At 30.2% G+C, this 22714-nt stretch overlaps 1 protein-coding gene and 1 long non-coding RNA gene across 4 annotated transcripts in view; one reads left to right on the forward strand and one right to left on the reverse strand.

The window, feature by feature from the left end:
- The first annotated feature begins 1696 nt into the window (after positions 1–1696).
- The window catches only part of milt (trafficking kinesin-binding protein milt), an 83779-nt gene continuing 62761 nt past the window's right edge, over positions 1697–22714 (forward strand). Inside the window, exons 1-3 of one of the 3 annotated variants that reach the window (XM_031992360.2) lie at positions 1697–1744; positions 3232–3415; positions 15407–15629. Coding sequence is in view for 1 of the 3 variants with exons in the window: in XM_031992358.2 (XP_031848218.1) it covers positions 3221–3415; positions 15407–15629 (418 nt within the window). In the remaining 2 variants the exon portion in view is untranslated. Of the gene's footprint in view, positions 1745–3210; positions 3416–11939; positions 11959–15406; positions 15630–22714 lie in introns of those variants that run through there. The other 2 variants (XM_031992358.2, XM_031992363.2) reach the window with 2 other exon arrangements.
- Positions 7738–8772, reverse strand: LOC116433825 (uncharacterized). Its single transcript, XR_013000135.1, has 3 exons — positions 8646–8772; positions 8390–8469; positions 7738–8041 (listed from the first exon to the last, which is right to left on the reverse strand). It is a non-coding gene; the product is annotated as an uncharacterized LOC116433825 (long non-coding RNA).

The raw sequence follows: 22714 nt of genomic DNA on the forward strand, positions 1-22714 counted from the left end.
ATAACAATTATTGATAATGAAACGCAATGTGTGAAAAATCTTCCGTGACTATAGATAGTTTTTCCATACCCTGTGAATGCAAATAAATTTCATCACCCGGTATATGATCGTCTTCGCAGCTTCGGATAGCTTCGGGCCGTCATGGACGCCCGAATTTTCTTCGCAAAATAATTGTTTCGGAAAATTTTCTTATTGTTCTGTTGTGGCAGATGTGAAAAATATTTTATGATAACGTATATAAATTCCAGAGAATTGTCAATTATGTGACACTAGCAGAAAATGTCGGAAAGACAGGTGAGTCAGATCTTCTTGTTTTTCACTCTATTGCATTGTCTTTGTAATGTGTTTTCTCTTTTCTTTCTTGACACTTTATAACAGAAAATTTATCAAACACCGACAAAACGCGTTGAAAAATAAAAATCAATGCCAAGATTATGATCATTGTTTTTAACCTCGTTTCGAAAGGTTACTGCGGACAACTTAATCGATACATTGTCCTCCAATTTCATTTCCTCGTATAATAATGAACATCATGAATGCCATCCTAATTATGATATTTAATTTTGTTATTTTATAAATTTATTTTAATAAGATTGTTGCATTTCTTGTTTTTAATTAGTATATGCGAAGCGTTGAAGGATAGCTTTAACCTTCATTAGGTTAACCTTTCTTCAAAATACATTTTTACATTCACTTTTATTTAAATCTAATTCAAGTTCGTTTTCACATTATTCTTTTTAATTGTTATAAAAGTATGTATGATTTTATAAAACGGACTTGTTAGGGGTTTTAATGTGGTTTGGTTGATTTGACTTTAAATTGTACAGGTATTCTGTTTTGAGTACTCTGATTCATAGGAAATATACAGAAAAAATATGACAGTGTTAATAATATTATTACACTCTCTGCTATTTTATAATATTTGTGAGTCTAACACAGTGTGTTTAATCCATAATTAGACTAACACATGTCAATTATTTCCCTATTATGTATTTTATTTTTATTTATATTGTAATTGTTAATTTTTATATATAGTACGTTTATATTAGTTATATTTAGTATCTTATATTAATGTTAAAAATGACTTAATTTTTAGTCATGAACAAAAATATAAGTCTTTATAATAACAAAATATGTAACATAATATTTTTGTTTGAATGTTTTTGTATTTTTATTTTATATTGGGGTCTTGCTTTTTTAAACGCATACAATAAAATATTATATATTTGTTAATAATAATAGTCTTTAGATGTTACTTTTTATTTATCATATATAAAATCTAAGTTTAGAATTATTTTTTGAATGTGCTTTAGTTTTATTATATCTGTATTTTTCTTTGTAATATCTTCATCAGTTATCGTAGATCTAATCACATAAATCTAAAGATTCTTCTGTAGATAATAAGATACACAGCTATTAAACCCTTTCAATAAGCTTTGTATCTAAGCAATTTTCAGTTAGTCTACACGTAACTGAAAATAGTATAGTAATAAATTCCTTACTATCTTTCTTCTTTTAAATAAATTTTGTATTAAGTTCATTTAAAACTAATTTAAAAAATATTTATGTTTCTATAAGTATATTAAAAACATTTACTTTCTGTAAGTTTTAAGAACATTTATAAAATTAGTTTATTCCAATAATTATACACTTTTCCTTATGTTTCCAGAATTTGTACAGTGTCTTCTTTTGGTGATCATTGTGGTTTCCCTAGTGGAAACCAAAAATTACATACTACGCCACGGTGAGTTTATTATTAATTTTTTTTATTTTTTTGGAGAGCTAAAACTTTTAAAGAAATTAATTATGTTTAATAATTTTTATAATTGTGCAGTTTATTCTTTTATTATTTACATTCGTTGTACTTTAAGTTCTAAATTCTTTAAAAGCGCATTAATTTTTATATATGTTTTATGTTATAATCATTTGAAAGTATTCAAATATTTATATATTAACAAATCAATAGTATTTGTATATTAAAATTGTGGGTAGTTGCACAGTTCTTTCGAGCAAAACTACTAATCGATGAAGTAATATCATTAAGAAAAATGGATTTCAACTATTTCATCTTCTATAAAATTTTAATTTGCGATGGGAAGACTAAGTAAGTTGTCATACTATATCAGATAACTCATTTCAATCTTGATCTAGATTTATTCCTCAGTTAGAGCAGTAACGTATCCAAGAAGAAAAGTAAAAGAATATTAAATCAATTGAACGATGAACTTCTATTCTGTTTGCAATATTGTTCCTTTATCTATTATACATTGTTATTTTAATGAAAATATATTTGAAATATACAATGTATTACTTTATATTCATATAATATTCTCTGAATTAAAATTTGTTATAAATCCTATTATTAATTATATAACAGGTTTTGAATTACACCATAATTTTAATTTGTTTCTTTAAGTCTTACTTTCAACTTTCCAGTTACATTTATAGCTATTCTAATAAGCAAACTTCATTATTTTAAATTTACAAAATTAAAAATACCTCATTTCGATGCAGACTTAACATTAAATTAAAACATGAAATTTGCAACGTCGTTATCGCATCAGTTTAAGTGTATTAGAAAAAAACTTAACAGAATTTCGAATATAACTGTAGAATTGTTATCAGCATATATTAAATGATAACACGGAGAAAAAAGATAGAGTGGTTTGTAGGGATCGATAAGTTGTTCAGAAGGTAACCAGTTGCTCGTTCGAAAGTTTCGGGATATCTGTGTCCGCATTTCGTAGTGATATTTTTAAGATACGCCGCAATTACAGTCACCATATGCAAGGTTAAATGAAATTCGTCTGAATATTAATTCAGTTTCCGATAACAGATAATCTTACATCTTTGCCTTTTCTTAAACAAATAATCAAAAATAGTTTCCGTCGAAAAATAAAACAGATAATAATCGCTTGTGTGTGATATATTCTTATAACACTTAATCTAATAATTATTATATTACATTGAATTGTGAACGTAACATCACAAAGGACGATTCGGAAACAGTCGACCCGTTTCCTTTTAAGGACAAAAATTCTTCCCAAAATTTTCAACATTCCGTCATCGTTATTCATCATCGAAACAATAATCCGTAATACGATTGGAACAACAGTAATCATACGTCGTCACCAGAGACGAATTTTTATGTCGGACGACAGATATTTTTGTAGTGGAAAATATTCTCTAAGGTGACGTTTTCGTGATCAGTTTGTATGAAATGATACTTAGAGGGATCGCATTCGCTGAAGCTAGGCGGAATTCCGCCAGACGTATTCTGAAACCTCAGAATTCAGGTTGCGAGAAAGATAATGCTGAATTGACTTATGATGGAGTCTTTCAGCGTAATTTGGGGTCGAAGCCAACGAAATTTCCACAGTCGACCACAGACCATGGTTCAACTCCTTTTGCTTTTGTAAGTTTTATTTCTCTACAATGCTTTTTTTCAAAACCCTTTTCAGTATTTAAAGACAGCGAAGAAAATTTTTAAATCAAAATTTCACATTATTTTATGATGCTTAAAATTTGAGAATTCTATATAAGGTAGAAAGTTTTGGTAATCTTAATTATCTTCTCCTGAAAATCAGCATCGACGAAGACAAGCGCAAAGAGTAGATTAAAATTATTGGAAAGAACCCTCGTTTTCGTAAGACATGAATTTTGAAGTGAATATTTATATGTCTAGTATAAATCGTTTCTGCACATGCGTCGAACGTCTCCATTTAAGGTGCAAAATTCTTCGGATCCAATCCGGAAATTTTCTAAAGAATACGACACGATTAGTACTCCCCTCTTTTCGTAGTCATATTAATTGGGTTGCGTCATAACTAACATCCACTTCTGTTTTCTGTGTTTGTCTGATGAAGACAATTGACTGTTAACTTCTCACGCGCCGTGTAGTTTTTACTGTCATCGGATGCAACGATCATTATTATTCGTGGAAATTCAAATAAATTATATAGTTCATTTGGGCCACTTGATAAGACCTCAAGTATTACACCGAGCAGAACTTTTAACTGTTCATGGTAATTAATAACAAATGAAATAAATTTAATACTTTTCATTCTCTCTGTCTCCAAATATTCATTGCCTAAGAAAAATATTTATTATCCAAATAAAAAGATAATATTAAAATAGTTTATTACAAGGAAACTTTTACTATAAATCACTGTAGTATTTTAAAAATTTGTTAACCACGATTTACGTATAAATTATATATGTTTTAATTACAAAATTCGTTTTAGTCATTTTACACCTAATAAAGCTTTTTATCCAAATTATACAAAATTACAAATAACTGCACAAATAGAGTATAACTATTTAAATTGTAAAGTGTTCGTCGGTCGATTATCTTCAAGGAATTGGATTGTCCGAGACAACAATTGCACAGCTTTGTTATACTGCAAAACAGACTTGGCGGCGAAAAAACGGGAATGATTTTTAACTTCTTCCTTTATTTACGTTACTATTCATTTTCATTTCTTTATTTATTTCCTGTCCATTTTTCCCTTTGTTGTTATTAATCTTAAATTCCATTTGTTTCGAAGAAAAAATTATATACAGTATGTTTTAGAAATTCTACTGTAAGAAAGACAAATTACTAAATGGTAACTTTTAACAAGTAATTGCTGCATATTTATGCAAATATAAAGTTTTGTTGTACGTATTCTCTATGAATTTGTAAAACCTGCAATCTACTGGATAAAACGTACAAGAAATTCATTTGTTTCTATTAAAAAAAACACGTTTAAAAAATATCAACACTGGGTTTGCAAACGTCTTGTGCAGCTTGTTGTATTGTTCTTAGAAAAATTGATGTTAGTTAATTTAAATCTTGAATTTCGGAGATTGAGAGATAGAAAATTAAGATATATACTCGTGTACCTAATTGCGTTAATCAAAATCGACTTAATTATTTGCCAAATGACGTTTGTAAAACTCAATATGCGTCAAATTGATGCGTTCCGTTAGAGAAGATGATTATTTCGTAGATGTGAAATCATCTTTTTATATGTTCATGTTTTCTGTGAACACAATTCACGATCACCAGAGGGATTTCTAAAATGACTCATGTATACCAACATTCGACAAATCCACTCGTTTATAAATATCGAGATATTTAGAAAAAACGTTGAGCCACAAGAATTTTCAGAAACTTACAAAAGTATAGAAAAAAGAGTTCTTTAGAGTCGTGTTTTAAATTGTAAAGAATTAACACATTTCATATTATAATGTAATTCTTGCGATTGGTTCAGCTTATTTAAAGAATTGACGCGATGAATACGCATCGCCGCAGGCGCGTATTTACCACGTTTTTAACGAGACAAATACATGTATGCGATACGTGAACGAAATAATTATGTACGTAACGTCTATATATGTATCTAAGTACACCTTTTTTGCTAGTGTGAAATAAAAAATGACGAAGTAAAGGTTATACATCGTCGATCAAATATTATTTTTCTTTTTCTGAAACCTAGCAGGTGTGTCAATTCTGATCAGACATACAGTACACTAGGTACGATTAAATTTTTTGTTTTAATTTGAAAAGAAAATTGCATTATATTGCAGAATTTAGGATATATTACTTTATTAGGTTTTTGTATAAACATTGTTTTATACGCGCACTAATCTGAGTTTCCACTTGACTCGTTTAAAAAAGGGTATTATGGTAATGTCGGTTTTAGAGAGATTTAAAGTATGTAATGCGTACATTATTGTTTAACAATTTTAAATATCGCCGAACGACGTTTGCTTTATTGCCTATTTATTGAACACCTAATGTAATGGGAAGTTCAATTGAGACCGGAAGATGGGAACTTGTATAGACGTGAGAAATATAGTATTACAAAGTGATACCAAGATGAAGTTTTCTCGAATAAAAAAGCATGTGTACATTACAATTTTATATTCCTGCGTTTGTTAATTGCTAACGTATAGAATAAATGTTTTTTGTTTTGCATCAGAATATCTATTTATTTATAATAATATTCAGAAAATTTATCAATGAGTACAAAAGGTATATGTCTATATTTTACTCGGGTATTTTCGTCTCACTTTTGCTCGAGCAGGTGCAACTTTGAATATTCTCTTAATGAAATAATAAATTTTCAAATTATCTGTGACATAGTATGAAATAATTTATTATTCGTAATCTGATATCTTTATTTTCTGGTAAATTGACGAAATGTTGACCGAAAATTACATCTAGTCTAGTAATTCGTACAATTGAGTAATGAGAGCTCATTATTATTCGACGTGTGTTAGGTAATACTCTGGTTTCATACTACCTGGTCTAATCAAGTAACTTCTACTCGAATACCCAGTGCAGTTAGTTGAAATTAGTTGAGCAATGTATTTGTGACTGGTGTTCGTTTCAGGAAGATTCTTCCCAGCGTGTCGTACGATGATCACTTTATTTAACTTTTTCGACGTTACGTGTCTGCGCTCACGTACGCCAGTTTACTCTGTTGCATGTTTTATTATCATAACGATCGAATAATATTTTATCGTACAGTGAACTGTAATTCAATATTTTTCTAAGGATATAGAAACCAGTGACTCGGTAACGAAATATTTAATACACTGACAATAAGACCACGTTTAATGGCTTATCTACCTTATATTATGAATAAAATAATACCTTATTTTAGAACAAAATAAAAAAAGATCGAGGACGAATTTTGGGTTTCGTTGCATTTACAAACAGCTTAGTTATTGTGTAAAGACAACAGTAATCATCAAATTCAATTGTCTAAGAAAGTTGCCGGAATGAATAGATTTGCTTATTCACGCACGCATGTTTTTCCTTCCAGTCAGGTAATCGATAAGATAAGATGTTAAAAACGTAATTGAGTTCAAGGAAAGAAATTTTTGCCAAATTCAATCGTTTCTATACCATTTTTATTAGATTCGACGTTGGTGGAATATTTTCCTTTTCTTAAAGGAGTAAAATGATTTGTTTTCTTAAAATTTCTTAAAGAAATAAATTAAAGAAGTTAAATTATTATTTTATTCATTTGTTCAGTGCATTTACTATATGAATTGCATAAGAACAATATTTACTGCAGTAATTGTACGGAATTTAACTGCGGATTATTTTAAAGAACGTTATACAATGCAACAATGTCGCTATAACGAAAATAAATTGTAAACGATCATTATATAATATGACAGAGTTGGACTCGAAAACGAAAAACATGACGACACTCTTAACTCTTCGTATACTATAAATAATTTTCGTTTAATTTACGATGAAACAAATTTATGATGATTATCTGATTTTTTCCGAGAAAGTCCCAATTTATTGTATAAAAATGTTTGTTAGTCAGTTTTGCACGACTTTCTCGTAGTAGGATTAAATTAAAGCTCATAAACCAACGATTAAAAGCAATAAAAATGAATATTGGTGAATAATATTGAAAAATTTAATTATTCTGCAAACTAATAAGACGTGCGATTTTTAATGCTTCACATTAATTCTGTTTTCAATAATGAGAAAAATTGAAAAAACATATTTTCGCAGACCTTTTAATAATTGCACAACGCGTAATAAATCTCGCAGGATGGAATACGTAGACTTTGATCGTACTTCTGAAAACAATATTTATTACTGATAAACAATAATTCATCGTCTTCGGTATTATACGTAGTAGTCTAGAAAAGATACCATATATTCTTCGAAATTAGCAGATTGTCATTATGTGATGAAATAAATTTTGTATAAGCCATCGACATTTTTGTACAAGTTAGGAGTAAAGAATGCGTACGATAATAAAAAATGTTTAAAATATCCAAAGTATAGTGATTGATTCTTATGACGTTCCTTAGGGAAAACAATTTTCTATCATAATGTTGTTTTCCAAATACATTCTTAAAAATGTTAATTTGCATAAAGATCTGCAGTTTAGTAATAATAAACTGCAGCTGTTCGCATAAATACCTGTGATAGACAATATAGTTTCGACACGTTGGTTCGTCTTCCTCGAGTCTTTCTGGAAGGATCAGTTGCACTTGATGCTCTGCTTTGTGTCACGTATACCTAGCAAACCGGAAAAATGTATTTGTTAAATGGACGTTCGCGTGATTATACTACTTTTAAAGTATCTTACTTAATAGTTTCATTAAAGGCTTCTTGAAAATGACAATTTCGTGTAAGTACAAAAAAATCGTTATTTATATTTTAGTGTCAACTATACTCGACAATTTGAACCTTTTCAAACGCTTCTAGCCGTTTTTCTTACAGCCATATTTCCGAAATCGGGAGCAGGAAAATTTCGGAAATCAATGAATAACCGAATAACTAATGAAAAAGTTAAATTCTTTTGTAGTTGTTGGCATTGTAATTGAATTCGTTATAGTTTCTTCTTGTTAAAAATGAAATACTTACGATCTTTAGGGCGAAAATCACACTTTTCAGTTTGTCTAACTGTCTGTACCAGAACTTTCGATACACACGGTATGCTGGAACTACGAAAATATTATAAATTATTGAATGCATATGTGCATTAGGAGTAACATTATAGATATAGTATAAGGTATGTTTTCCGGGACGAAAGGGTTAAACACAGACGCCGAGTCTGAAGGGGTTAAAGTTCAGTTCTTTATGTCATTGAAAACTGTCGGTCATTGCCTTATTGTTTTACCTTCGACATCCTGAAAATGGTCTTTTCAATTAAGCTTTCATAAAAATAACCGGAAATAACCAGAACCGTTTATACGTCGGAGATGAATCAGTTAAATTACGTAGCGGGTACTTGATATCGTCACATCGTTGCAGCAATTGAAGGTGATATTTGCTCATTTCATTCTTATCGCGCCATGATAACAAGGTGCGATAAAATCTCTAGGAAAGTTTTGAAAAATATTTTATGGAAGTATCTTCTTGTGAAGGCTAGTAGTAAAATCACAGATATATAATTCTATTGTGCAGTACGATTTGTGAAAGTTCGATTTGTTGCGCGTATCTTTTTACTGTTTTGTTTATGATACGGGACTGACAATCTAATAATTTTTACGAATTTTTGGTGCATTTCAGTTACAATAACAATGAAACGAGTAAAATTAAAAGTACAGTCGTACGACAGAATCTAATCAAATACTGTTTGTATTCGATGAATAATTGTTGCAGTAAAATTCTCGTTCTATTTTCGAATAATTAAATTAACTATTATCAAAAGATCACTTTGAAAGTTTAAATAAAAGATTTAATTAATTCGGGAAAGAGGGAGATACAAATTTTATCCGAAAAGAAGAAAGTTTTCGTTTTGCTTTTAATTTCTAGAATATGTTCAATGATTCAAACAAATTCTTGTTTTATTTAAACGCATGTTAAATTATTTATAATATTCATAATTTAAAACAATTAGATTATGTGTGAACATTGCAGATATTATTGATGTTTATTTGATCTGCAAGCGATCACAGTAAAGAGACTGTAAATAGTGCTTCTAAGTAGTTTAAAATAATTAAATTTAATTATTATTTTATTGTGTTTGTTTGATTTACAAACAGACAGAATAACAATAAATGTTAACAATGATTGCATATGATATAAAATAATTAAATCTAATTGATATTATTGTATTAATGTTTGTTTAATCTACAGACAAAAACGATAAAAAGAAATGTACAGAATGCTTGCATGTAATTGGAAATAATGACGTTTAATTAATATTTAGGTATGTTTGTTCGTATTAGTGTTCTGAACGTATTGCCTCCAGTAATGAAACTTTCTCGCTGAGGTTTATTCCAGAACGTAGCGGTTGAATATTGGTGCGAACTTGGTAGATGAGCACGGTTCACCGAAAGCGACCATATGTACTACACTTTTCTGTATTAATAGACTGAGTTTGTTCTTTTGCACATTCCAGCAATGTCTCGTCCTTGCACGAAATTCGATAGTTGTTACCAAGCCGTGTTACTACTCAAGTAAATGTCCAACGAAACAAATTTCAGTATCTTTGAAGCTTACAATGTCTTCATACAATTTTTAGTATAGAAACAATAAAATTTGAACAATATTTTCAGTGCTTGTTTTTAACTTTTTTTTAATTCCAATACTTACAATTCTCCGTCATTCTCTGAAGCAATGTCTGATACTTAGTCAATCGTTTTTCTTAAGAATTGCAGTGACAACTTCCTTGAAGATTAATGACATTGTATCCTATTCGTTATCAGGATTTCTGCGAAAAATTATTAAGATTTCACAAGCATTTGAGAAACATGAGAAGCGAGGATGAGATTGTGACATTAATAACTGTATCTTAAATTGACTGTTTTAAAACATTGAATATATTAAAAAATATCGAATTCGTACAAATACCTAGTGGGTGTTACAAATTCACGTGTAACGTATTCTAATAGTATTGAATTGAACAATTTCACTATTTGAACATCTCAATCCTTTGGTTCCTAAACTGTTTGATGACTCATCACATAATTTTCTTATTTTTTTACTAACCTTTATTTTACTTTTCAATCATTATTGATAATAAATTCTATGTTCTGTTTTACCGAGATGATTCTAAGTAAACAGTAAAACTTGTGTTATGAAATATAAATAAGACAAAAGAAGATCACATATTTTTAAATGTGAATTAACACATGCCAATGATATTTTATTTTATAATTTTATATATGTAACCATGTATATACAATAAGAACGAAAGGGTTAAGCAAATAAAAGTTACTATCTGATGTATCTAACACTGCCTTGTATTGTGCTGCGTCTAGGCGGTTTCTAAGGCTTTCTTCTTTCATTTTACGTTGATAACATCGTTGTAATGCGGTCTTCCGTCTCCTCTAGACCAATACAAACAATGGAAAATGAATAACTAGAATACCGTGACTTGTAAACACGGTTATACAAGCATATGGTGGATATGCAGATGAGAAAGTGATATAACAATTTTCTTATTTAATATCAATGAGATATTTAATGATTTATTAAATATTTAGAAAGTTTAATTAGATTTATTGGAGGTTTGATATTTTTTCCAGGTAGCTACAAGAATTATGGAAGTGTTCACATCCTTTTAGTAGCAATGTAAATCGAAAAAATGTTTAGTTCATTCCATACAGTAAATTTTTATTTATAATTCTAGACTTTATTTCTAAATTTATATATATTAAAAAATTGTCAGACAACAGCAGAACCATTATCTGCTAATATCAGCTGCTTGTTAACAAACATCTTAGAAACATACTTCCTTCCAGACAATTTAATTTTTTCTTGTAACATTTCTAATTATCGATACAAAGGAAATATAATTTACACAAATTTCATGAAACATTCTTACAACAGAAATATTCGATTTATTACAAATATCGCGATTTATTGAACTAACGCCACCTATAGACACAGCACAACTACAAACTAATATGTTCATACGAATTAATTTAATACGAAATGCCCAAACTTACATGAAGTTTTGATTGCACCAATCAATTGTTGATAAAGTCCATTTTATTTACGTTCCATAAGATGCCTTGATCTCTGAATAAAGTACATTACTAACTCTATAGACTATTATGAGACTTGTTACATTGAAATAGACAAAAGAATAATATTCAAATTAATAATTCGACCAAATTTGACAAGAACGTAACATTTATTATTTACAAGATCTGCATGTCTAAGGAGAAAACTGTAATCCGAGCAAGATATTAAACGGATAAGATCGTTATACAGCTCTTACTTCCAGTACGAAATACTTAGTCGTCACGAAAGCATGATACTGAAATGAACTTCGTGGAAACAGCGTGCATTTGCGTTCCCATTTCACCGGTAGCTAACGTAGTCGCAGGGAACAAAATTGGTGTTCGTGAATCATAGATTTCTGAAGGAAAATACACGATAAAGAGGTATGATATATTCGCAAGCTTGTGTGTACATGTATGTGAGTGAACATTCAGCTGTCTCGTAGGCACTTCCATATTCATAGTGTTGGGCAACAGGTGAGAGGAAATTTAAGAGGTTCTTTAAATGTGGGGAGACAAAAACATCAATTTCTTTCACATTTTTACGAGCTCTTTCACAGGGACAAAAACTTCCAATTTTTTTTTGCTCGGCTAATTGAGGTGTATTTGTAGGAAATGCTGTAAGTGCAAAGTTTTCACGTGAAAGAGGAAAGATACCTAACGCTTCGTTGAATGCATCGCATCATTATGTCATAATGACGTCATCCGTTGTATTATCTGCATTATTGACGACTACTTGCAAACAAGAGAATTGTATTAATTGTACCTATACTATGAAATGATGAAACACAAAATTTTTCAATTTTAGTATTTAAAGTGAATTTTGAAGAAATTTTTCAGTTAATGCTAGAAGAGCAATGAGAACTGCATCATTTGACTTTGATTGCTTGTAGATTTAATAAATTTTGTTTAAAATAATTCAAGTTTTAGATACAAGATAGTAAATTTAAGATAATTAAAGTTTTAAATACAATCGTACTTACAATTATGCAGTTATGAACTGATCTTTACGCAAATTTCTATTTTTTAAAATTGTTTTATAGAAACTGGAGTAAAAGGGAAATTTATTTCTCTTCATTTTTTATTTTAGAGAAAAATACTCAAGATTGGTCTAAAATGGCGCTTGATCATCGCAGGTCCATGAAAGTATAACACATTGGTTTTCAAATTATTAACGATCAGTAGTGGCGCACGTGCGGCTCATCAATTCAAAGGCAGTAACGACTTCTAATTATTAGTAACTTGGGAACAAAGCCAATATGGTAATTTTTTTTCCTTTTCACTTTCATTTTACGTCATGAAGAAGAATTTCGCCTTAAGGTTTCTCTCACCTGTTGCTTTGTGTGTATTGCCTAGGTACATATAGACCATTGCTCAAATCTTTGAAGTACGTCATGATTTTAATTCAAATAAAGTGCTCCTTAAGTCGATACTTGTCTTATTGAATATTTCATTATATTATATTAATACTATTACATATAAAAATATATAATATATATAAAAAACAATAGATTCTTTTTGGTTTCCTTGCATATTCATTATAGTGTTCAAGTGAAACTATTTATTTTTCAAATCATTTCATATTTAACTCTTTAAAACCGTACATTTATTACATTTTATTCTGCAATAACAATTAATAAAATTCTTAAAGTAGATAAATGGTTTTTCAGTTAAAAATATACTTATTCCACTGTCAAAGAAAACATTCTAGCGATAACATTTTAAACTTCTTTTGATTAATTTATAAGAATATCATACACCATTAACTGTATGATTGTAAATGTATAAACAGGATAACTATATCCTACGGAAACTGACTATCTCGTTTTTCTCCAAAAATAGACCTCTGTCATTTAAAAAAACGGTTTATCAATATTTCTATGATTTTCACATGCAATTGTATGAGTTTTTATGGAACTAAAAATTTGTCGTGAGTCAGAGAGTACGTCGTAAATGAAACCGTGACTGTATGGGAGTACCTACAGCGAAGTTTGGAAGTTTTGGGCGTGAATGAGAAGCGTTTGGAACAGAACGGACCGTTTCGAGTGCATGGGCCTCGGTTTGTTGTTACAGGGGTGGGACCTTCGGTAAAAGATAAGTTCGCCTGGCCAGAGCGAGAGAAAGAGAAAGAGAATATGAGTACGTTTGAGGAATAGAAAGAAAGGGTCAGTTTTGGGTACCTAGCCAGTGAGTGAACATCGTAGAATTTTGTGAACGAATGGTAGCTAGTTCAGTGTATATTAATTACAAGTGTGTTGCTTTTCTGATAAATTAACATGCTTGCAACGGTGCTATAATTAGTATGTAGTGTCTACGGTCGCGGCTCCCATTATGCTTCTTTCCATCGAACGACGTTGCTGATTTAAATGTCTGTTGTTCTGACAGTAAATTGATAAAGATTGATCTGTAGCACCGAATTAAAATATCTACAGTGATGTTAAAATTATAATATTCTACTTTCCATTCATTTTGGTACTGTAGTTTACATTTATGCATTCTACTAATTACTACTTCTACTACTATGCAATATACTAATAAAATAAAGTAAATTATTATATGACCGCGATGCAATAATAAATAATTCCTTCCTGTGAATAGTGTTAATTATTACAGATATTCGAATAAAAATTATTCAAATTCCAGGGGCTGATTAGATTTTACCTGTTTTAAAGCCTTTTATTATTCCTTGAATTTTAAACAACTTTATTATTAAAGTACTTGATTGACTCTTAATTTTTTACATTTATTTTTTTTACAAGAATTTTACAATTCTTGAAATATATACTATTGTATCACTTTTCTCTACTTTTCGTTGTATCCAGTTAACCAATTTGACCAGTAAGTAGCTTGTACACTGATCGACTACGTTTAAACTACTGGTGTTCAATCTAGCTGAGGCAGCCATGTTTGTCCCACTGATATTACAGTTAGAAGATGACTTGATGCTTAGTGGAACGGCACAGGAGTCAGGGGAGTCTTTCTAGTTTATATTTTTGATTGGTCACATATAACTGTATTAGCAAATAGCAAATTAGTGATCGGAAATAGTAGGAATTAGGAAATAACAGATTAAAAGTTCCTGAGTCTAGCCATCAAGTGACCTCCTACCAGCACATATCAATTAAATACTTAATACACCTTTCTTCTTCATCTCTGATCTCATAGAATTCACTGAAATGAATTCCTATACAAAAAGTACACAAAGTTCCATAGTATAAGTACAGTATTATTACCAAGTGTATCTCGCCCTATTCCACTCCAAATTTTGAAGTTTGAAGTCTCCCAACTGAACTCGAAGCTCGGGTACCCTAACGTACTAGACTATCCGAAATCCCAACTGCCTAGGTATCAGAGTGTGTTCATACTATCTACTTACAAGGAAAGGTATCAATTTTCAAAATCAAACTTTCGAAAAAATTGAACTTTTTGAAAAATTGTATATTGCAATTTCATGGACATAAACCAATGTTTCTTCTGTTTAAACTCGTTTTCACTATCTCTTACCGTTCTCACCCCTTCGAAATGAAATTCAGCACGGAAAAGAGATTGCAATGCATCAGGCTCGATTCACTCTGCTTACATTCACGAAATCTCATAATTTTTCGAATTTCCGAGTTCGAAACCTTTCCTCGTCAGACAACTGTCGTTTCAATTCAGACGAAAGTTCTGTTCATTGTGTGGTGCGTTCAAGCTAAGACCCTGGAAAGGATAACCCACAATCAAGATCGTCGGGATTACAAAAAATGCTAAGACACTAATGGCGAAAGCAATGATCTCGAGTCTTGGGGACCGTCTTTAAAAAAAGATCCGGTCTCGAATGGATTCAGAGTGTCCCTGAAAGAAATGATACCCTATTAGATGAGCTGTGGAAAGTCGATGTAAGTAATCGGGTATGTTTTTTATGCACGCATGATCGGTGATAAAGGACGGGGAGGCGATATCATTCGTCGCCACAGCGTCCAAGCTGGCCGCCGTTGAGGATGCGGCTCCGAAGGGGCCCGAGGCTTCGATCCGATCGAAGGCCACCGCACTTAAAGTGTCGCCTACGGCGAAGGCTGCCCTTCAGGCCCTCAGATCTCCTAGGAACAGAATATCGCATCCGCTTACTACTCCCTCGATCACCACCAAGGACGCCGAAACCATCACCGGTAAGTACTGTCAATTATTACTGCCTTTACTTTCTTTTACCAATGCCTTTACACTTAACGCATCGCGGATCAGATACGTAGGTACTTAGGTTGTTACTCTTCGTGCACAGTAGCCATCTACTCGTTTCCGTTAAGCATTTTTAAGAGATTGAAAACTGTTATGGTATCGGTTTTGGTTCTTGAAACTGTTAGGGGGAACCGAAATAGGTCGTAACTGTTATTCGGTATATAGGTATATCCGGTTCTTCTTGATATTATATCGGTTCATTTTGTTCAACTGTCTCACATTTAGCACCTTGCTTCATAATATCAAATTGGACCCGTGATGAAAAGTAATATAACATAAAGTTATAGAACTGTTTCAGAATCGATATAATATCGGCTTCGAAGAACTCGAACCGATTATATCACTGTTCTCCGGCACATCCTATCAAACTAGCCCTCGGATGCAATGTCTAGGTCTATTTTGATCTACATCATCTAAAGACTTCATTCAACTTTTCACCATTTTATAGCTAACTTAATACATTACTCGCCAGTACCCGATTAATAGTCTTTACACTGGTAGCGTTTATCGACCGGTAACCTATAAATAGAAGTTTTGTTGACTTCTGTTATCGACCGGTAGGCTATTAATCGTCCTTTGCCTAAATCTGTTGGAGGCGGTGGTAGACAATTGTTAAACAAGTCCATACGTGTGCTATCAGTAATAATACTGTTTTACTTGTTTCTTTAAAGTTCTTACAACAATTTTGACTATTAAAATGAACGTGAAAGTCGCATGTCATAATTTTTTATTTTATTTCACTTTATCGCGCTTTAATTCTTGTGAATGTGTTGTCGTGGATTGTGATTCTTCTGAAATTGTGTGATTTTTGTGTGTTAATTCGTTCGTGTCCAACTTTATCTTTCATTGTCTTTTTCATTTTTTATTTATTCGACGAACAGTTCTTGCATTTTATCATAATAATCGTATTGGTGTAAAATATATTGTATTGATGCTCGTCGCTACGAAACGTTAATCACATTAACCATTTCACTATCAGCTGACAAATATGTCGACCTTCGTGCTTATGTGAAAATCAAATTGGCCCTGGCGGTTTTCGCATGGGGGAGAGGGTACGAATATGAAATAGGGTAGATAGGTTTTTACTTGTATATAATATTCATATTTCTGACAATGATTGCATATCGAGTATTAAAATATATCAGCGACTAAAATATTCTCCGGTAGCAAACATTACTAATATTTATCATTTCCTTGTTCGATGGATATCTGATGTTTCGAACGTAACAGAAAATTCTTATGCGTGTTATTAACCCCTTATCCGATGATTTCTTTCACAACTATGCTTAATACAATTACTTTACCGTTAATAATTTAGCGGAGAAATAAAGAAACGTACATGGAAAATGAATAACGTTTCGATTTGTCGAAATCGTTTGAAAGTTTTCATTACGAGTCTAACTTGATATTATAAACCAAAGGGTCAAATGTAATTTTAATCCTTCTATTTTTAAATTTTCCTGATCTAATTTCTCTCGTAGTGTTTCTATGAAAAACCAGTTTTCTATAAAAGGTTAAAATGGTACGATTGTGAAGGCTATTTCCTAGATGTTGTTACATTTCATCTCTATAATCTTTACTTTTTGCATATCATTTTTGTAAAGTTTATTTAGTTAATCAATCGCAGCAGGTAATCGTGTGTTCAGGAAAGTTTCTCAGAATGGATGAGTGCCTTATGATTATTAAACGGGAGTGCACGTACTTTTTATCAACTCGAAGAAGGTAAATGTTATATTCAAAGTGAACTGAACGTTAAGTAAGATAAAACAAACAGTTGGAAATCGTTTGTTGCATGAATTCACAGCTTGTTTGAACATGAAAATTTCATTAGTTTTTTCTTGAACACGTAATGGTACTTATAGTGCAATGTCATTGCGTTAAAATTTCAATAGGAAATAAGGATGAAGAAATTACCGATTGTTTCTTTCTTCCAAATATATTTCCAATAAGTATTATAACGTGATTTTTGTAAATTTTTACCGAGTTTTATGAAATTTTGATAAAAACATAATTCTTAGAAAAATATCTTAAAAATTAGAGAGTACAGGTTGACAGTTGTTTATTTAATTATTTTTCATGTAAATTCTGCTTAATTTACAAACCAAAACAAGGAATATAATGTATTTGGGACTTTTTGTTTGTCACTCACATGTAAATATTGAAGTATGTTACGTTTCGTAAAAATTACAGAGAAATGTAAAAACGATCTGTTGCTGACTGCCACAATTAGAGAAATTGAGAAATAAATAATTATTTGATAATAACAGATTTATTTGTGAATTTTAAACGTAAAGTTGGCTAGAAAAATTACTTACCGATTTTTAAACACTCTTCACAATAAAATTCTATATGGAGTGTACATGTTTCAGAAGCTTTCATAAACTGTTACACTGTTTTCAGTAATTATTTGCTTCACATAATTTATTGTTTCTCCATCGACCATAAACTATGCTCAAACCTTTATACAAGTTATCTTGACCTTTTTAAGAATCCAATTATATTAAATTGCAAATTGATTTATTCAAGAATGCTAAAATATGCATAACGTTCTTCACTATAGAGATTTTGCAATGTTAATCAAGATGCATTTCCAGGTGATATGGAAAATAAGCAGTATCCACGTAACAAACAAGAATATCTTTAACATCCGTGGTATTTAAATTTTTTACTTTTTTACTGTGTTGATGACAATCAATAACTTGCACGCTGTAACCGCAATAAAATTATATAAAATAGGAAAAATATCTCGTTCCAACCAGAATCAGTCCTAAAAACAGACAAGTCACTTTGCCAATGCAATTTCATGGGACTCTTATGTACTTCAAGATTAATGTCTTGAATTTTCTTGCATTCATAATTTATATCTTTAAAATTATAGGTTATTAAAAGAATTAAGATTATTATTACATATATCTTTAGCCATCTGTATCCTGCAATAACATTTCATAAATTGTATAGGATCCTGTTAAAATTATAACTATAAGCTATAATTATTATAATAATTATAACTGTAATTACAATTCAGGTAATTTCTCCTGTAAGCTTTCGATCACTTATGTTGACTTCATTACCTGCTTTTTATTTGCATTTTATCTTATCATTTCAGTAATATTAATTATATTATCCAGTGATGTAGAGGTCCATATAGAAATAAAGCTCAGGCAAATTATATTTGAAATGAAGATAATTAATAATAATTTGAAACAGGTAATCATTTTAACCGTTTTGTTAGATTTACTTTAGAGATAACATGAATATGGTACTTTCATTTTATCCCGAAATCAAATCAATTATTTGTAAATGATTTTTCGTTTTAGTTAATGCACTCAGATAAATATTAAATAATCTGATACAAAATAAAATAAACAGTTAGTTTACCTGATACATAAATAATGAAAATATTCAAAGTAAAATCATTTGTTTCTTCAAATAAATTAAGGTATTATTATTTTAAAATAATATCCAGGAAATTAAGGTGATATGTTATTTAAATAATTATTTTCTAAATATTTTACTCAAATGATCTACATGCTTGGTAGAAATGTATCCAGGGCCTTTTTGTTTAATCAATTATAATTGTGTTTTAAATTAAAATGCTTTCCTTCCGTTTCGAGATTTTTGTCTCAAAGAGTAAAATCGTAGTGAATACTTCGAGAATTTACTATATGCAAAATAATCAAAGTATATATTATATACTGTGGTGTATGTGACTTCCTATACGTTGACAATTAAGCAGATGGTTTTAAATAAATAAACAAAAATCACTGTTGCCTCGAAGATTCACGACAAAATCAGGTTAAAAGAAATTTTCTGAACACCCATTAAAATCGTTTTATTTGACGCTCCATTGATAAAGAATTTAAAACCACAAGTTAATTATGACGTTAGCTTATGAATAATATTATATTTAAAACTGTTTACAGTGAAATATTTGACAGAATTTAATAAATTTTTATTTTATTAACTATATGCTGACGATATTTCTAATAAAGTACATTAATGTTTTTTCTCAGTATCTGTAAATAGATTCATAACAGTTTCTCTTATTATGAATATCTTTTAATTATCTCGAAATAGCAATTGGAAAAATGTAATGCCTGTAAGGCATTATTTATCATATGAGTTTCAATATTTTTATCTGTCAATGTCTCTATGTTTTAATAATTTATTTTAACTCCAAATCATTTCCCAATAATTTCTCTGTTATTCTGATAAAAACATTTAATTCAAGATGTAAAATCACCACCAAAAAATTTCAGAACTTCACTATAACCACTCTTGTGAGAAACACAAGTAAGAAACACTGAACTTGGAAACGACATTCAAAGGAGGAATTCAAATTTAATTTAACGCCATATTAAATATACAAAATCGTGCATTGAATCCAAATGTCAAAAATAATAATTTCATTAATAAGAACACTCGATTGTCAAGCATTTTCCAAATAATGAATACACAATGGACATCTCAGTCATACAATTTATAATTCCATATGAACAAACATTTCACACGTATCAACGACTTTTTTAAAATTTCACAGCGAACGACGATGAAACACACATAATAAGAACTTATTAAGACATTCAACTGTCAAGTGTCTTTGAGAAACCTCAAACAAATGACTGAAACCACATTACTATTTAAAATCTCGTTTCCATATAATCGACACATAATGGACATCCGCAGTTATACAATTTATAACTTCATATCAACAAACATTGCACACGTATCAACGACTTACCAGCTTCAAAATTTCACAGTCAACCACGGTGAAACACACACAGGTACAGTTTAAATCCACAGAATAATCACGTTTAAAAATCATTTTTCATTTTGTTGGACAATATGAATATTTCTTTCGTAATTTCTCTAAATACTTCACGAAACCATCAACTGTATTCGAATACCACAACTGTCCGAGAATTTGAACGTGCACTAGAAGGGAATGTTCTATGCTTAGCGAAGTCGAAGAGGGAACTATGCTCTCCGATCTTGAGTGCGAGTATTTTATGGTAGCCCGTGAACCTCCATGGTACACAGCATTCTCCGCTGACAAATGATGATTACTTTTCTTGATCATTGTCATCATTATTATCGTTAGGCTCATCGTCGTCATCACCATCATCATCATCATCATCATCATCATCATCATGATCATCATCATCATCATGATCATCATCATGATCATCATCATCATCATCATCATCATCATCATCATGATCATCATCATTTTCTTCTTCTTCTTCATCCTCATCATCATCGTCATCATCATCATCATCATCATCATCATTGTTATTGTTACCGTCATTAATTCGAAATAATCAATTAAGCTTCTTTTCTAATGAAAAAGGAACAGTGAAAGAACATTTTGAATATTTCTTTATATCAGAAATATTTTAAGTTTCTTTGCTTTGTTATGCAGAATAAAATAAAATATTGGACTATTGTAGATAATTGTGTCATAAAATTTGTTATGCATTTCAGTAAATATTTCGAATATGGGTTTATATATGGTGTCTCTGAAAAATGTTTTATCAATGGGTTAAGTGCCATACAAATTGGTGCTGCAAACTTTTATTAAGAATTATTTCAATTTCTTACAGTGACTCTTGTGCTTTTTATATTTATTGCACAGTTTCTTGTAGCAAGGTTCCCTATCACCTGTTCTGTTATACACAGAGAGTATCGCGTAACGTATTTCTTTTCTTTCCTCATAACATCGTCTTAGATTTGTGGTAAAGATATCAAATACAATTTTACAGGCATATATCCCATAAATAATGCGGTTTTCTATATTTCTTTTATTTTTAAAAATAAAGATGAGCACACACAAATGTTTTCAAAATAATTATAATGTATAGATAGACAATTCATAGGTGATAAAGGAGAAAATGTTTTAAATTAAAAACAGTTTTGATTATTTTTATTTTTAAAAGTAAAAGGAATATAAAACACATTATTTATGGGATAACCCCCTAGTTGCTTATGAAAGTATCCATGTATTTATATGTACAATACATTTTACCAAATTAACACTTAATCTACCGTTCTTAATCGAGGCAATTTATTAGTTAACAATATGGTTTTCACTGAATAGATGAATATTCTTGTGAATAACTATATATATATATATAAATTCTTTTAAACTCTATGTTGAGCTAATTATTGATAATAATAATAAATCATTAATAGTGATTTAATATAAATTAAAAACATACTTTCTTTCGAAACTATTTACATAGAACACAAATTTAATGTAAATAGTTATCGTTTCTAAAGAAATAATGTTGTCTTTGTACATTCTATACAATAAAAAGTATATTAAATTATATCATATTTCTATAACGTTTGCATTGATGATCTATGATGTTTACTGACTGATATCGATAAAAATTCATACATTAGAGTAAATTAATTCAGAACCCGTTGGTGGTACAGACGCATCTGGTTCGTTCCACGACCACACGCACGATTCAGGTACTTAGGCTGCCTGTGACTTAAACCTAGGCTAGACATTAAAGCCTGAAGTCTTAACGGTGTCAGCAAATTTTCCTCAAGGGCCTTGCTTACCATAAATTACTGTCTAAGCCCTACCACCGAACGCGCGATTTCCTTGAAACACTTCACAAACCTAAAATCCTTTATTAACACTATAACTACGTTAACAGTTAGAACGATTGGTTTTAGTTTCCTTATTTCAAAATTATTAATATTTTAACGCAGAAACTACCTTAACTTACAATAACAACTATTTTTTCAACTAAAATATTTTGATTACAAAAAATAATTATTGGCGATGGAAGATTTTTTCATTGCCGACAACTGTTTGATGAAAGAAATTGATTTTAGTTGTTCATAATTACACTACAAATTTTTACGCATTCATAGGAAATTTGAAAATACAAACAAATGCATAGAATTTGAAAAAAATTAAATTTTTTGTAATAAAATTGTAATTCTATTTTTTTTATTGTATTTTCAAGGATTTGAATTTGAATAAACGTCAACAGTGTGTACA

The sequence above is a fragment of the Nomia melanderi genome, chromosome 14 (assembly GCF_051020985.1).
Source record: "Nomia melanderi isolate GNS246 chromosome 14, iyNomMela1, whole genome shotgun sequence".
Classification (NCBI taxonomy): Eukaryota; Metazoa; Arthropoda; class Insecta; order Hymenoptera; family Halictidae; genus Nomia; species Nomia melanderi.